This window comes from Protomyctophum bolini, assembly GCF_963924005.1.
Source record: "Protomyctophum bolini genome assembly, chromosome: 13".
In the NCBI taxonomy this organism is placed as follows: domain Eukaryota; kingdom Metazoa; phylum Chordata; class Actinopteri; order Myctophiformes; family Myctophidae; genus Protomyctophum; species Protomyctophum bolini.
Window position 1 is genome coordinate 30,663,970 of NC_137874.1, and position 18,761 is coordinate 30,682,730.

Below are 18,761 nucleotides of genomic sequence, written 5' to 3' on the forward strand. Positions count from 1 at the left end.
ATGATCAGCTGTAATGCCATCAGATTCAAACACCATTTTAAACAAAGTGACAAAAGATAAAAAATAACAGATTTACTTCATGTAGATTTTTAGTGAAATTGTTTTGTCTGGAGAACTTCTCCATCAGTAAATCGACACAGTTTAAGTCACACACAGTAAAATCTTCAGTGTTTAGCCATTTGTAACTCTGAGAGTGTACAAATGCAACCATCACAGGTCTATTTGATTACATCTTACACTCACAGAGTTACAGTAACACTCAGATAGCAAATACTATCTGACCCATCTGACAATACATACCAAATCACAATCACCACCTCGTATAGGCCTATAACACAAAACCTTCATTATTTGAAATGGCTTTTTAAATGACTTTAAATTAATGTTGAATCTCTTAAATCCTTGCACTGTAAACCTTCCATTGTGTACAGTAGAACCAAATGGACCCTTACAAATCCATTTGGTTTAATTTGTACTAAAGATGGATTATACTATGCAGTATGCACTGTATATTTCTGTCTGTGAAGGCTAACCAGAAGAGCAGTGTTCTCCAGTGAGTATGTGGTGGTACAGTACAACATGGTTACTGATGTGATGAGGCCTATCCCGTTGATCAGTGGAGTCTTGTGGCTTGAATGTCAGTTGATGCCAGCCAGAGTAAATCAGGTGTTGAAGCTGGGCAGAAAGGTACAGTACTGTATAACATACTGTGTTTCTGTTTGATGGCATCTTATTTGTTCTTCAGCCCGTTGACATGGCCAGCACGTTTAGATTCCAGGATCTGCAGAATAAACACAGCTTTTGACATTTTTATCCCCCATAAATAACACACAATAATACCATTGGCATCCACTGTGCCCCATTATGTGAATAGATACATTTCTAAACATTGCATAGAAAAGAGTTGAACAAGTTTCAACTCATGCAGTGTGTGCCTGTTTGGTGCTCTGACTATCAGATTGCTCGCACTCCCCTACACCAATTTGCTCGCCTCTCATTGAAAATTAATTGGGGTGCAGTCGGTTTCCACGTGAAAAAGCCTTAGCTCTGGTTTCATTGTCTCACCTGAAAGTTGGCACTGAGACCAACGATGCTCTGCATGTTGTGACTGTAGTAACCCAAAATGTACTGCCCTCCCCGGAGAGGAATCCGATCTTTGTCCACCGAAATCTGCAAGTATAAACACATTAATATCTCGCCCATATACTGTAGTATATGCAGAAACAGGTACAAACTAACAGATATACTGTACTACAGTACTGATGCAGTAACACTAGTACTTCAATTCAACACATCATACAAATGAAATAAAATGATATGCTACATTTCCAAACAGCCTGAGTCATTAGTTCTTACCTGTATGAGTTGATTAGTCTCAGGCAGATCCTGTGTCACCCACACAAAGGCCTCATAGTTTGACGCACTCTTAAAGCCTACCTGATGACCCACAAAATCACATCATGTACTGTTAAAATCATCATGTACTGTTAATATCTTACAGTATGTCAATATGTTATCCAGTAGTGGTTTTCAACCTTTCTGGTTGATGGCCCACTTGAAAATCTCAAATGTGTGTGGGTACAAAAGTGTTTTGCCAATTATTTTGGGGCCTAATTGCAATACCCTCAAGGCCCACATGTTGAGAATCATTGTCATATAGTAGGCCTATAGATACCTTTGTGTTTCTCATCCAGTTTGTATTGTTGTAATATTGCTTTTTTTAGTTTTTGTTGATGTTTCTGCTATTTGATTGCACACTTTAAATATAAGATAAGACAAAAGAGGAGGTAAGGTAAGGTCACTTGTGCGAAGTAACGAACTAACGATGTACATTATACTTTATACTATTACTCCACTACATTTCAGAAGCAGATATTGTACTTTTTATTCCACTACATTTGATGATGAATACAAAACAAAACCCATTACTTCAATTGTATTCTGCTTCAGCTATTCGAAAATTGTGTGAAAATGTGTGTACTTTTGATGTACATTTTGATGCCAATACTTTAGTTATTTTACTCAAGTAAAAAAAGAGGACTTTAAAAAAGAAAAATGGGACTACTTCTTCCTCCACTGGGTAAAATAAGTTGTGTGCATAGTATGGGGCATCACCTTGTAGAGACCTATCCAGTCCCATGTGGAATACATGAAGTCCTCCTGAATGGTGTAGCTAATGGCTGCGTTCTCGTCGGCGCTCCACACGCCTTCGGGAGACACGTCCACGGGTTGCATGTCAGAGCATTTCCTCAGCTGTGCACATGACAGACAATTAGAAACGGGGAGATACGTCAGGAAAACACTGATGTGTACCGGATACATGTATTCTTTTCTGGCACACTGCCAGACTCGGACTACCGGCCAAGGTGCCTGGACCGCTGAGCCACGGCCCAGGCCAGGTTATATGTAACCTAATAGAATAAATATACCGTCCATGCGGAAAGGTAAATGCATAAGGCCAAGTTTATTTGATTACATCTTCCCCTAACCAACACCACCGTTCCAGTATGCAAGGTAATAGCTGCCCAACCATCTTGCAACTCAATATTTATACACCAAAAATGGGAGGAGTTAGACATGACCCAAAATAATACCCTGCACTCTCTTTGGTAGAGTAGGGCAACACGCCGAGGGGGGCAACAAAATGTGACAAAAAGTGCCAAGCCGACCCTCATAATATATATCGAATAGCGAAAATAGCCGATCTGAATGAGTAAATGCAGCGCTCTCGTCGGGAGGGAGAGCAGCACAAATATCCTATGGCAACCAAATGGTCAGCTACGTCCCTGCAGAGCATATTAATGAACATTACATATGAATGTATCATAAAAACACTTTTTGGATTTAGCTGTGATGCTAATTTCCATCCGTAGTCTCCAGACAATTAACACTAAACAATACTAACAAAAACAAACAGGACATCAGTGGACAGCATACAAAAACATACATTTTAAGTAAAAGGAGAAAAGGAGAAAATACGAAATTTGAGAAGAAAGAAAAACACTGTTTCAATTGTCCTTTAAAGCTGTGAAAGTGGGGACAGGAAGCTCATTCCAGTATTTTTTTTTTTAAATATATTTTTAACCCACGATTTTGTAACCCATTTTTCACCCCTGTGTCAATCATCTAATGTGATCCTGGGCTCTACACACCCTCCGCCAACCTGGGGAGAGCAACGGACTTAACTCATGCTTCCTTCATGCTTGAGTGTCCAAGTTGCTCCTTTACACCTGACAGGGGGAGTTTCCCTGGTTGGACGTAGCGCGTGGAAGGAACACGTTATTCCAACCAGTTCCTTTCCCCTCCATCAGGCGCCCCAGCTGGCCAGGGGGAGGCAGTTTAGAGACCAGGATTACTGCATGTTTTTGTGAGGGTATCTACCCTAGGGGACACGGGGAGAACATGCAAACTCCACACAGAAAGGCCCTTTCGCCAACCCCACCTTCGGGTATGGGCACTGATGACGCGGAGGAGGAAACACGCCGCCAGCACCCACAGCGTCCCGAGCGGGAATCGAACCCAGGACCTTCTAGCTGTGAGGCGACAGCACTACTGACTGTGCCACCGTGCCCCTCGCTCATTCCAGTATTGACAACCTTTGATGGAGAGAACATTTTGACTGAAGGTAGATTTACCAAAATGATGCAATGATGGTATGAGTTTGGTCTCATTCAAACATTTAGTTCTTTGATATATACAGCTTAATCAAAGGGCTCTCATTTGATTCCATCTGGGTGATTGAAGATGGCAGGAAGTCACAATTGCCTAAAACTAACTTGAGTATGAAAGCTTAAAGCAAATGGAATTACTATTTTCCATTATATGTTTTGGTAAATTGTATGATGTACAGTACACTAAACTAAAAACATCGCATGGATACCCCTGGGACGTACAGTATAATAATACTAACGAATATACAAAAAGGAAACAATATGTAATGAAATAATTTGATAAATGATATGACATTAAAAACCTACTTTCACAAGTTGTAGATTTTGTTGTTTTGTTTTGATTGAAAAATATTAAGTTTCAGCCTTTAATCAGATCTACTGTATTTGTTTTTCCAAATGTAACTTATTTGTTTTACTTACCTCCATGCTGAAGGTCGCTAGGACAGGCTTGTGGTCACTAACTCCATAGCTGGGGTCACAGGTATAGCTGTCCTGTATGACTTGGATTGCACTTGGATCTTCCTGGCCGTCATCAGTGCAGGTCGATGCACTTCCATCGTCGTCCGACGCTGTTCTGGGTTGGATTCTCCAGAGGATACGATCCGTCCAGGCTGGCTTCCTCTTCTTACCACTAAGCAATCAGGGACAAAGAAAACTGTACTGCATATTGTGTAACACACACACACGCATGCACGCACAGAGAACTCTAGTACATGTTCGATGTAGAGAAAATGTAAATGACAAACAGTTTATGCATGCAGCATGCATGCATGCATAGACAAACTGTGTACACAGTACACTCACAAAGGCACACATGCATTGTGCAGGAACAAAATGAAGAAGGACCATTAGTATTTAGCAGCACTGCCAATTTAACCTGAGGAGACATGACCTGTGTCTGATATTTGCTGTCTAACATCACTGCGATCTAGTTGTGACTGTAATTGCATGATATTGTGATTTTAGCTTCTGGGATAGCTAATCAATTTCCTTTCTTTCTTTTTTTTTGCCTTTTATTGATAGATCACAGTAGGTTGACAGGAAACGAGGAGAGAGATGGGGGGAAGACACACAGCAAAGTTCACCGTGATCGGGACTCGAACCCGCGACACACTGTCATGCTGGATTACCAGCCAAGGTGCCTGGACCACTAAGCCGACCCAGGCCAGCTAATCAATTTCTAAGGTCAGACACTTCTTTTCACCCAACCGTGGAGATTCACCAGGACAACGGCTCAGATCAACCTGCAGGAGCTGAGTGCGGCGACAGAGAATGGCCTCCAATGCCGCCTTCCCACTCACAAACATGGAGAATTAAGTTCAATGGAGCACCATGGAGCCCAGCCTCCATGGTGCTGTGCAGGAACTTTACCCCATCCACCATCAGATATGGTATGAAGTTCCACTCTATCAGGCTTTTCACACCATTCTTAACACCAGTGATAATACATTCTTATAGAGAGGGTTTATGTTTGTATGCCTGACAAACATAACAGACAAACGTTGCTGTCGGGAGGAAACACCTAACTCCATTTTTTAGGTTTTTGATTATTATTATTATTATTTTTTGCATAAATCAGTGCTATTGAACAACCTTTACGTCTGTGTGTTGTTGAGAAGTAGTAAAAAGCTCTTGGGACAAAACTAACTTAACTCCATTGGCCCCTCAAACTGTCTGCTAAGTCCACCACCTCTCCCCCTCTCATGGAAGTAATTGACAATATATAAAGTCACAACACAACACCAACTTTAATGAGGCATTATTGATTTTTTTTCTCTCCTTCATGTCCTGACAAATTTATATTTTTCATTTCCTGAAAAATGAACATTTTGGAGTTAAGTGGTTTCTTCCCGACAGCAGAGGTATACAGTATACACTACAGGTATACATGCACTAGCTAGCCAGAGCTAATGTGTTAGATTTCTGGTCTAGAGGGGCAGGTCTAGAGGGGCAGGTCAAGGCAGAGATTTGCGCATGCACTGATTGGATCTCACCGATCTATCAGTCGCCCCTGGCGCCTCCCCCCCTCCCCTGCCCCCTAGTGCAGCACTACGTCAATGCGGCCAATGCATTCCTCCAGGCATTCATTTTTTGTGCCGACGAAAATGAGTACAAAGGCTATCTGTGCACTAACTGGCTGAGCCACATTTAAGGAAAATGGTGTAATGTTTGGGTATGGGAAAGGAGTGTGGTGCATGCAACACACACACACACACACACACACACACACACACACACACACACACACACACACACACACACACACACACACACAATACATCTTACGTGAAACCCAACCACGTCCTCGAGGTGCTGAGGGAATTTAAAAAGGAAAAAGCCACAGATTAAGTCTATATAATACTGTATATTGATGGAACGAAACATTAGATATCTTTTTTAGAAAAATGAAAAGCCTTTAATTTAAAGTAGCTAATGCATTGCAAGACTTTGCAATGCATGGATATGTCAACTAGTGTGTTGAGTGGTGACAGCTGTCTACGCCAAATGGAAATATTGAACTTAAGTACAAAAAGTGATGTACAAATGTGCTTCACAAGAACAACATTCACAATCAAAACAAACCTTGACATGCTTTTACTATGATCCAACATTCATACTCTTGCAGTTTCACTTTCAATTGATTGATTAGTCTATTTTTGAGGGGCATACCAGACATGTACTGTTGTAGTACGTACAGTATATGTACTGTATGTCCTCTCAAAACGTTGCTCTACATATATACAGAAAAGCTATGTCATTAGCCATGCCATACAAATATTAATATATAAAATGATATAAAACATTACCTGGAATCATAGGTGTCAGAGTTGCGGTCAAACTTATAGCTGGGCTTAAACCTCAGCGGCCCCTCTTCAAACTCCTGGAGGAACGTCTCCTTTTTCCTCATCATAATCAGCTGCAGGAACATACAGTAGTGAATTCATAAGTCAGCATGGTCACATGTCTGTGTCTGAGAGCCTTGCTCAATTGTACTGTATGTTTAGATTATAATGCTTGTGTGTATTTGTTTCCCCCACACACACACACACAGTTAGAGTGCATGTGAATGTTCTCGTCTATTACCTGGTCTTTGCTCCACAGCAGATGGAAGCGCTCAGTGTTGATTGATGAACGGAGGAAATGCATGCCATAGTCCTCAATACGGAAGTTCAGGTCACCAAACCAGAACACAACCCTGGAGAAAAATACCCAAATAACGTACTGCAAGTGCAAATAGAGCATGTGTGTGTGTGTGTGTGTGTGTGTGTGTGTGTGTGTGTGTGTGTGTGTGTGTGTGTGTGTGTGTGTGTTTCAAGATTAAGCATTTTGATCTCCTGATAACAAGCATGCAGCCTATACTGAATGTTTATTATACCGTTGGCCAGCATCAGTTTTACACTGTGCCAAAATGAACCACTTTAACGTTCAGTCAATTCACGCATGTGTGTGTGCGTGTGTGTGTGTGTGTGTGTGTGTGTGTTGTTTTTAAATAGCAAAGTATCTAAGTATTGAGTGAATTGATAGCAATGATTGACATTGTTCAGTCAACATACACGTGTGTGCGTGTGTGTGTGTGTGTGTGTGTGTGTGTGTGTGTGTGTGTGTGTGTGTGTGTGTGTGTGCGTGCGTGCGTGCGTGCGTGCATGCGTGTGTGTATTTGTGCCTGCGTGTATAATGACTGACTTGTGATCCAGAACACAGGGTGTGTTGTACATATCAAACTCCTGTGTGTCCAGGATGTACTCAAACTCGTCCACTCGGTACAGGGCATATTTCATGTGAGCAGCCAGGTGACAGTTCAGGAAACACACCATCTGACCATAGAAGGAGAATCTCACCGACACTGCTCCTTTATTGCCCTGAGAGAAAGACACCGGCAGAAGAATACTAAACTCTTTGACTTTAACCAATTGACACCTATAGCATACTGTACCTATTTTTGGCGTTGAACATGGTGAAAATAGTTACACATTTATGAGATTGTAGAACTGCTATTTTCAGTGAAGAGATTTGGTATAGAGGGGGAAAGGCGGTGTAGTATAGAGACAGACATATACTGTAGACACTGTGTAGAATGTAGATAGTCACTCACAGGGCTTCTGTTTCCTTTGTTACCCACTAGGTGTCCCCGTTGTTTCATTTGCATCGTTCTTTTTATTTAAAAAAAATGTATCCCCATTTTGTAACCCATTTTTCACCCCAGTGTCAATCATCTAATGTGATCCTGGGCACCCTCTGCCAATCTAGTCCCCATATATGGGGGACATGGGGAGAGCAACGGACTTAAACTCATGCTTCCTTCATGCCTGAGTATCCAAGTTGCTCCTTTACAACTGACAGGGGGGATATTCCCTGGTTGGATGTAGTGTGTGGAAGGAACACGTTATTCCAATCAGTTCCTTTCCCCTCCATCAGGCTGGCCAGGGGGAGGCAGTTTAGAGACCAGGATTACTGCATGTTTTTTGTGAGGGTACCTACCCTATGGGACACGGGGAGAACATGCAAACTTCACACAGAAAGGCCCTTTCGCCAGCCCCGCCTCGGGTATGGCATTTGCATCGTTTTTAGCTCATCAATTTCAACTGCACTAGACTAGACTAATCTAGTGTCTTGTTTCGCTTTTGTTCACTTTACAAGCTCACATTTTACCTGTAGTAGATGTTTACCGGTAGTAGATCTGCTCATCTACCTGGACGGTCATTCTCTGCTTTTATTGTTTATTAATTAATTAATATTAATTAAATATTAATTCATTGTACATGTATTTTACCAGCAAGACCTGGTCAAATGGCAGTATTTAAAAAAGGAGAATATTCAAGACCCAGAAGACCAGAAGAACATAAAAAGGGCAAATGATTGGGATGGATGTAGATTGGAGGGTAGGTGTGCTGGGGGGAAATGTCACATTGAAATAAATGGGCTGTCAACTTTAATCAGATTAATCACAGTTTAAAAAATAATTAATCAGGAGGAATAATCACCATTCGAACTATGTGCAAAATATGCCATGTTTTTCCTGTATAATGTATTATTCTTTGAATCTATCAGAATATCAACATTTTAATCTAATTAATTTCACAAATTAATTAACTCAGTTAAGTCAGTTATGTTGACAGCCCTACAACTCCACATTACAGTAAACAGTCCAAATCTAATCCTTTAGCATGACTATAAATTGAGCTTGAGTAATTCATTCCAGGCATTCCAAAACTCTGGGTAATGAGGCATGTCATTATTCCTGTCATCCTGTGAACTGTGACAGTGTGGATATAGTACTACGACAAACAGGAGCACATACTTTAGAGGGGGTGAAACATATTTGTTGGTAAAAAGAAACTCACATACCATATAATTCCATCTAGATATAGATAGAAGCTACTCAACCAGCATCTTTTCTATCTAAAATAAACAATTATCTCAAACAAACAAACAAGAAAGAAAATATAAGTTGAGTTTTGGTTTTTGGTGTGACAGTGGTGTCCCAATTTATTTAGAGTGTATTCCTAAATATAATCTTTGTCACTGGTTGACACGATTTGTTGCATCACTGAGACTTCACTATGAAGTGATTGCACTTTGTCAGAGCTGTTGCATACTTCACTAAACAAATACAATAGGGTCTTTCATAGGCGCTTTAATCCATTGTCTAATCCAGTGCAGAATTCCCAGTGGGTGTTGGTTGTTGTAATGCGCAGTGCATTGCCGGTATATAATAGCATAATATATTCCCATACCGGCAAAGAATATATCACCCATTTTTCAACATATATAAAATTATAGCCTATAGATAAGAGTACAGCATGTATTACCCAGTAGCCAAAGATGCCAGTGCGGGTGTAGGTGGTCTTGATGTCTCTGATGAAGGGAAGATGGACTTGCTTGGCAAACAGCAGCAATAACAGACCCTGCATTCTCACAGATATCACCTACAGAGAAACAGAGACAAGCCAGCCAGCCAGATCGATAGATAGAACGATAAACTGATAAACATTAAGTACTGCATAACAAAGAGGGTCCCAGACTCAGACTCACTTACTGTACCACATATCCATCAGCCACCAGTCCCTTCTCACCTTGACATATCCCCTGGGTCTCTCTCTCTCTCACCTTGACATATCCCCTGGGTCTCTCTCTCACCTTGACATATCCCCTGGGTCTCTCTCTCACCTTGACATATCCCCTGGGTCTGTCTCTCACCTTGACATATCCCCTGGGTCTCTCTCTCACCTTGACATATCCCCTGGGTCTGTCTCTCACCTTGACATATCCCCTGGGTCTCTCTCTCACCTTGACATATCCCCTGGGTCTCTCTCTCACCTTGACATATCCCCTGGGTCTGTCTCTCACCTTGACATATCCCCTGGGTCTGTCTCTCACCTTGACATATCCCCTGGGTCTCTCTCTCACCTTGACATATCCCCTGGGTCTGTCTCTCACCTTGACATATCCCCTGGGTCTGTCTCTCACCTTGACATATCCCCTGGGTCTCTCTCTCACCTTGACATATCCCCTGGGTCTCTCTCTCACCTTGACATATCCCCTGGGTCTGTCTCTCACCTTGACATATCCCCTGGGTCTGTCTCTCACCTTGACATATCCCCTGGGTCCCAGGGTGTTCATGAAGACATGACTCCATGAGTCCTCCGCCAGCAGGTCAGAGATGAACCTCAAAGGTGTAGCTTTGACTTCCTGCAGACTTACAGACGCACGTATATGCGCGCACGCACGCACGCACGCACGCACGCACGCACGCACGCACGCACACACACACACACACACACACACACACACACACACACACACACACACACACACACACACACACACACACACACACACACACACACACACACACACACACACACACACACACACACACACACACACACACACACACACACACACACACACACACACACACACACACACACACACACACACACACACACACACACACACACACACACACACACACACTTATTTTTGGGAACTGAATTGAATTGCCAATCGGCCAGTCATTCATCCACCACTCCCAGCTCCTCTTATCTCTGGACATCTCTGAATCGTGTACATTGGCAGGTCAACCAGTTGATCGCTTAATCTATTTATTCATTCAACAGTGTTAATGCATATTAATCAACATTCTAGTTTCCACATCACTGCAATTGCGCAGGAGTTAGATTAACTAATGAGCCAATTGTCATCCAATCCACTGTGTCTCGAGTCCTGATGTGTACAGTACATGCGTCTGCCCTCCCGTTACTGTGTCTCTGCGCTGTTCTGTGTAAGTGAAACAGAGATGACACGTCAGGTGTTCAAATCCACTCATACAACATTGCCACTGGTTACTCTCTCACCCAATGGCATAGATGTCTGTAGGGGGCTGGGCGTCCAGCTGCAGCAGGGAGGTGACATCTAGAGGAGGCTCCGCTGTTGCCACATTCCATGTTACCATCTGTAACCTGGTATGACAGAGAGACATTCCATGTTACCATCTGCAACCTGGTATGACAGAGAGACATTCCATGTTACCATCTGTAACCTGGTATGACAGAGAGACATTCCATGTTACCATCTGTAACCTGGTATGACAGAGAGACATTCCATGTTACCATCTGTAACCTGGTATGAGTCGACAGAGAGACATTCCATGTTACCATCTGTAACCTGGTATGACAGAGAGACATTCCATGTTACCATCTGTAACCTGGTATGAGTCGACAGAGAGACATTCCATGTTACCATCTGTAACCTGGTATGACAGAGAGACATTCCATGTTACCATCTGTAACCTGGTATGACAGAGAGACATTCCATGTTACCATCTGTAACCTGGTATGACAGATAGACATTCCATGTTACCATCTGTAACCTGGTATGACAGAGAGACATTCCATGTTACCATCTGTAACCTGGTATGACAGAGAGACATTCCATGTTACTATCTGTAACCTGGTATGACAGAGAGACATTCCATGTTACCATCTGTAACCTGGTATGACAGAGAGACATTCCATGTTACCATCTGTAACCTGGTATGACAGAGAGACATTCCATGTTACTATCTGAGACACGCAGAATAGGTACACTGTGGGGGTGTATCATTGAATTGACATTCACAATGTGTCGTCGCATCATGAAGTGTGTGTTTGGTATGCAGCTGCAGCAGTTGAAAAAATACTGTAGTGAGAGAGAGCAGGGCATTGATATTCTTCCTTGTATTTTGTTAGATCCTGTAAAAATGATTCAAATGATTGCTTCACAATGCATATGAGACAGCATGCGTGCATCTGTATGGTGGTGAGTGATGTGTGTGTGCATGTGTGCATATCAACAGGTCAACCTGAATGTGTCCTCCTCGGGACGTATGCGTCCACAGAGATTGAAAGCCTCGTCCAGTGTACGGGACACTTCATCACCGGCGTCGTCATCAGAGCTCAGGTCCTCCACGCAGGTCAACAGCTGAGCCAGTTGCTGGCGCAGGAGCAGCTTGGACCTGGAGCCCTGAGACACTGAGCTGCTCTGGCTTTCCGAACGCACACGAGGGCCGTCTTCTAGCATGCAGGACATTGTAACCTTTGGTGCTCGCGTTTGTATCTGATAATTATCCTTCCCAGAATTATTGTCTGTGACCACCCGGGACTGTATTTGTTCTGTCTTTCCAGGTTACGGGCAGGTTACGTTATCTTGAAGCAGTGACCTCAAAGTTCTTCTTTGATGCTCCTGGAGTGTTGAGTAATTTGGAATAATACTACCTGTATATCACACAAAAAATGTGTGACAATAGAAAGCCTTTTCCTTGTGTTACTTTATTGCTGTCGTCTGGCTGCAGAGGCTCCGCTTGCATCGAGAGGTAGAGGCCCAGGACAGTCGCTAGAAATAAATGATGATTGCTTATCCAAATCTCTCTGCGTGTGTTTCAGCTCCACTTTTAGATGTTCTGAGTCGGCCAGGATGAGAAGCTACAAAGCTGAGAGTATAGGGTCCTCCTGACATCTGTCCTGGTACAGTCCATTTCCGATGCTCCGCGCTATACCCAGTCTGGTACCGTTCGTGGGGAGACCACAAGTGACAGAGTAAGAGGGACAGAGCAGTGACCCTTGACTTAGGAATGTGGAGCAGAATGAAACAGATTTGGTCTGTAATCACAGGCAGGGGAGAAGCACGTGGACATACAATTCAATTCTAAGGAGCTTTATTGGCATGAGAAACATATACATACCTGTGTGTGTGTGTGTGTGTGTGTGTGTGTGTGTGTGTGTGTGTGTGTGTGTGTGTGTGTGTGTGTGTGTGTCTGTGTGTGTGTGTGTGTGTGTGTGTGTGTGTGTGTGTGTGTGTGTGTGTGTGTGTGTGTGTGTGTGCATGCATGCGTGCGTGCGAGTGTGTGAGTGTATTTGTTTGGTCAGAGTGTAGTAATGGCATGGCTGACCCTCATGGCCTTACCATCATTGAGAGTATTGTTACAGGACTTGGGTAACTCTCTGGGGGCCTAAGAGGCTTAAAGGCTGCAGCTCAACCAGCTGCACTGAGCAATACATGCAAAAATGCAATTACGGTTGTGCATTAATTAGGGGAGCCAAAGTACACAATTGTATTGTGTTATTTTGGGCTGAATCCATTCTCTGATCCATCCATATGAAACAGGTCATGGGGGGTGTAACTCATACCCAGCTTGGTCTGCTACAGGGGGGCAGAGACGTAACGTTGGCACAAGCAGTCTCTGTTTCTTCACAGTGAGTGATGATTCTAAATTAACCCTTAATATAAAGTTATAACCACTTTCACTCTGGCATCTTTGTGTGACTTCTGGACAAAATCGGTAGGAGTAGTACCAAAAAAGTGTGTTTTGAAGAAAATTCTAAATGGATACAAAGGATACAAGGATACAAAAAGTTATCATCCGATAACACCACAAAAACAAGATCTCCGCCTCCCGGCGTTGCGGAACTTGCGGCCTGGCAGAGATAATTAATACTTATCAATGATAATTTGATTCCTCAAAATTGCTTATCATCGCAGCCCTATCTTCAATTATTAATAGGAGAACATGTACTGTATGAAGAAACGCTAAGAAGTTATGTAAAGAGACACAAGAGAGAGAGAGAGAGAGAGAGAGAGAGAGAGAGAGAGAGAGAGTGAGAGAGAGAGCGAGAGCGAGAGCGAGAGAGAGAAAGAGAAAGAGAAAGAGAGAGAGAGTCCGTGAACATGCCCCTTGCAAAGTAAAAGCTGAATTCTTCTAATCCCAAGTAGGCCAATTGCTTCATTTCATCTGTAAGTATGCAACTGTCACATGCAGACTCTTATGGAACAGTATTTTGGTGTGAACCGTTAAGTGGATAAGCACAGGGTTCACTTGGTTCGTGCGTGAAAGGGGGGAATGGGGTGGGGCCACACAATGCAATGTTCTTCATCAAATCAAACCACCTCGTATCAATACAGCTCAATTCACCTACAGTATAAGCCACTTACACTCAGTGGTTATAGGCAATGAGGTGAGGTCCCAAACATTCACGTTCTCCTTCACCATTGGGACCCATACTTTATAAGCCCCCCCTCCCTCTCTCTCTCTCTCTCTCTCTCTCTCTCAATCTCAGCTGGTTTGTTTCACGATATTGTCAATTATGTCTTTATAATGTCTGAGAATGGAAAAGAGATTGAATTGGGATTGTGAAAATAATAAAAATGTTAAACATTGGTCTTACCTGTACTTGGCTCCCCCGTCATTTCTATACCTTGCAGTAGTCATAGTATCCTCTGTTGACACACACACACACACACGCACACACACACACGCACACACACACACACACACACACACACACACACACACACACACACACACACACACACACACACACACACACACACACACACACACACACACACACACACACACACACATCAATTCAAAGGGCTTTATTGGCATGAGAAAACATACGTTTACATTGCCAAAGCAGAAAGAACAATACAACAATACAGCAATACAATCAAACACACACACACACACACACACACACACACACACACACACACACACACACACACACACACTTTGTAATGTAGGCCTAATAATATCTACTCCTACTCAACACCAGCCCTCATCTCCGAGATCAATGCCAGAGGCAGCACAGAGCAGAGCATTGAAACCAGACAAACTGAGATCCTGACAGGGACTGACTGAGAGCCATGCATCTCTGAAATTGCTTTGCAATCAGATGTCAAATGGAACACAACAGGCACATTGGACAATGCTTTATTTACCAAAATGAGTGCAGAGGCCTAATGTATAGTCAGATTTTAGTAGGGAGACGAAGATAACATGGTAATTGACTAAACATTACTCTGACATTGTTGTAAGTGTTCTGGTAACGCATGTTGGCCATGTACAATGTAACCCATACAAAGATAATCCAAAGTGGATCTTTTGGGATCCAAAACAATGATTTCAAGGTGAATGTATATTGATGACATAGTAGGCTAATATCTCCAGCACAAAAGAGATGACATATTGAACTGTATTGACAACTTACTCACAGCAACAGAAAGCCCTAATTCAGCCATCCTTCGACTATGCTTGCACCTTTTGATTCTCCAACATCTCAATGTCACTAAAAACTAAGCTCCAAACCTCCCAAAGCAAACTAATTTGACTACTTCTCGCCTTCTCAGCCTGCATGGGGCCCATGACCCATCTTTTTGCAACCCATTTTGGAGGTCTAGGTTGGCTATATAGGGCCTATGCCCTTATACCCGGCTCACTAACTAACTCAAAAAAGTGAGCGACACCCACAGCCAGTAGAGGGAGCGTGAACAACGATCTTGTACCACCCACTTTTCAAATAAACATATGGGTCGATTCTCCTTATACAGCACTGTAGTGTGTCTGTCAAGTGTCTGTGGAATGCCCTGTCTTCTTCCCTAAAAAAATGAAAATGCTTCCTTCAAAACAGCTGAAAATCCACCTTTCAGCAGGCCAAAGGGAGAGGAAATGATTGCTCCTCCTACCCCCAACCTCTTGATGAACCTGTTATTTATTGTGATGATTTGAATTTTGTTTCATGATTATGAATTGAATACCCGCAGGACCTGAAATTCCTCAATGGAAAATATCCTTTTAGACTAAGTGTTTGAATGTAGGCTACTCTGTTACTGTTTACATTTCTGACTATAAATAAAGTATTCAATCAATCAATCAATCAATCAAAACACCACTCAGTTTAAACTTTTTTAGTCTATTAATTTACTTCACCAGTGATAGATAGAACTATAGCCTATATACAAGTCTGGGCTGATCCAATCTTGTGACATGCATCGTACGTGCCGCTCAATGAGGGTTCACCAATAACAAAGCTTCAAAATAGTTGGACTTGAACCACAAACATTGCGACTATTTTCCCATTTTCCCCTTCAATTCAGTTTCAGGCTAGACTACTGTAACGCATGCATGGTTGAAAACAAAACAGAAACAAACAAAGAGTGCACCTTCACATAGACTAAGATTTAGACTTTCGTAGATGTATTTTTCGATTAAAAATCTACGTAAGATCTACGAGAGTCAAAATTTTAGGCTACATGTACCTTCACCCATAATCCGTCTCTGACGTACCCGTCTGTCTCTGTGTCACTGTGTGTCTCCCGCGGCGTCCCGGGGCAGGGGAGAAAGCGGCAGAATCAATTTGTCTTCCGTACCGTGACTCAACCGTTGTAACTTGTAAGGCTGTTTATTTACCTTAGGCTTACTATATGCACAAGTCAGTTGTTAGTTCTCTCAAGGCCAATTACTTTGAACAGCTCCGGGCGGGGACTGCATGCACCATCGGATCAACTTCAAATTATCTTGGGCTTCGACCGAGAGAAAACGCATTATCAAAACCATGAATAGACATGCCTGTTTACGGCTGTATCACCGTGACGCACAGTATTGGTGGGCTAAAGCCCGCTTTGTAGGCTATAATCCGTAACTTTCTTAACGGTCGGTATGGAATGCTATTGCTGTGATTTGATGTTGCCACTTTACGTTTGTGCCACAAGGTGTCCCTGTCCCAGGCGAGCTGTGTGTGTGTGTGTGTGTGTGTGTGTGTGTGTGTACATGATAATGTATTTGATAAATTAATTTGAAATATACCTACTTGATGGGAATGATGGCTGTGATTGTTCTGAATGCATTGAACTGAAGAAAAAAAAAATTCAAATAAAACAGCTATATAGTTGCTTTACTTATTTTTATTCATTTCTTTACTTCTCCAATGTACAGTAGTGTTATTGGAAGATAAAATGACAAAAAGGCACAAATTCACAATAAAAGAAAGAAAAAAAGGAGACAGGTCAACAGGAGTGAGACAGAGAGAAAGGGGTTTAAAAACAGCTTGTGGTTCTGGAATCATTTGGTTTCATATTCCGATTATAAATCAAGGAATCTAACAATGAGATTGTCTCTTTTAAACCACATCTCGCACAAGGAATCAAAATGCACCTATTTTTTGTATATCTCTTAACAATCATATATTCCTTTTCTTTTTACAGTACTTTAAGCACAAACCCTCAAATATCAGACAAATGGTTAACCCCACCCCATTGCCTAATGAAACCAGAGGACAAAACAAAACACAGCAAACCAAGGTTCATTTCATGGTCAATAACGATGGGCTAACTACACTGACCCAGGCTGCTGCCATGTTCGTGTTCATTAAGAGAAGTGTGTGGTACAGAGACCAACAAGGTACAACAACATTCAGAGAACAAAAATATATTTATACACTACACTGTCCTGCCAAGGAGAGGTGGTCGCTGGGAGGGAAGAAAGAGAGTGAGAGAGAGGCAGAAGAGAGATGTACAGGATCTGGCCTCATCTTTCAATAGTGTCATTTGTTATACTCCTTCACGATGAGCAGGGGATGTTTAAAACCTTAATATCTACAAGCCACGCTCTTTTGCTGTTTTCTGTCGGACTGGCCAAGTCTGAACAGAACATTGTGCATTTCACTGAACACACACACACACACACACACACACACACACACACACACACACATACAAGACAGACACTGCTTTGCTGGAACATATCGTAGCCCTGAAATGGCCACCAAAATTACCTCTATAAAAATATAGAGTAATGCCCTGTTGTCCACAGAAACACAAAGCGTTCAATATTTCTCAATAATCGATTAAATGTTACCTACACAGCAACCAGCCAAGCCTTCTAGTCCGCACTCCTTGCCCCACCAATAGCAAGCTATTGAATGTGGACACTACAGTGTGATGTCTTGAGTTATAGCTACAGGAGCAGAGCTTTGAGTATGGATGAGAGTGTGCTGTTGTTTTGGCAGGACAGTCTGACTTATATATATATTTATATATATGTGTGTTCATCTACATTAATTTATATACTATTTACAATATCGATACATACAGTACATCCACAAATTCCCATGTTTCAGTTGGGAGCCCATGTCATCACAGACACTAAGTGAGAGAAGTTTGATGGGCGCACAGAGAGAGAGAGAGAGAGAGAGAGAGGGGGGGGGGGGGAGAGAGTGAGAGGTATGATAAAAAGGCATGACTTGAGGGCTAAAACATTGTTTAAAGAGAAAGCAACAGAAGATTCTTCACAGTAATGACATAAACACATTTCATTTATGTTCAGAAGTTTGAGAGAAAGTCATTCTCATCTGTGTGAGCTACAGTCAGCAATTGATGAAAAGTATAACTCAGTCATACAATAGTGCAGCAGCTACAGTTAAGCAGTTTCCTCCCACATCAGACTCGTGGTGAGTTTACGTTAGTAAAGTTTTTTTTTTTTTCAAACCACAAGAAGATTTTGGTTTGTTTTTCATCCACTCTGTGATTCAGCTGCCCGAAATTCAGACTGGAGCTCGGCACTATTCCGCTTCAAATAAATCTGTTGCTTGCTCTTTAAAGTCGTCAAACTGCAGAGAAAGGTCTGAACGGAACAAAAATATATTCAAGGTATACAGCATTAAGTTCTGCTTCTCATCGTTCCCTCCCCACCTGACCTGGCGAGCATCAGAAAACTTCACAGACACGCCACATCACACGCATGTACACTCATGCATAATAGATACACACCAC

The 18,761-nt window shown here is 42.3% G+C and overlaps 1 protein-coding gene across 1 annotated transcript; it reads right to left on the reverse strand.

Annotated features, from left to right (window-relative positions):
* Nucleotides 1–730: 730 nt before the first annotated feature.
* On the reverse strand, nucleotides 731–12,242 carry inpp5kb (inositol polyphosphate-5-phosphatase Kb; the record flags this gene model as incomplete). The annotated part of the gene is made up of 13 exons (XM_080781135.1): nucleotides 731–781; nucleotides 1,066–1,170; nucleotides 1,357–1,437; nucleotides 2,116–2,253; nucleotides 4,092–4,302; nucleotides 5,958–5,984; nucleotides 6,479–6,588; nucleotides 6,756–6,867; nucleotides 7,356–7,531; nucleotides 9,482–9,598; nucleotides 10,260–10,368; nucleotides 11,030–11,134; nucleotides 12,016–12,242. 13 exons carry the CDS (start codon nucleotides 12,240–12,242, stop codon nucleotides 731–733), a joined length of 1,569 nt encoding a protein of 522 aa, XP_080637261.1.
* Nucleotides 12,243–18,761: the final 6,519 nt, after the last annotated feature.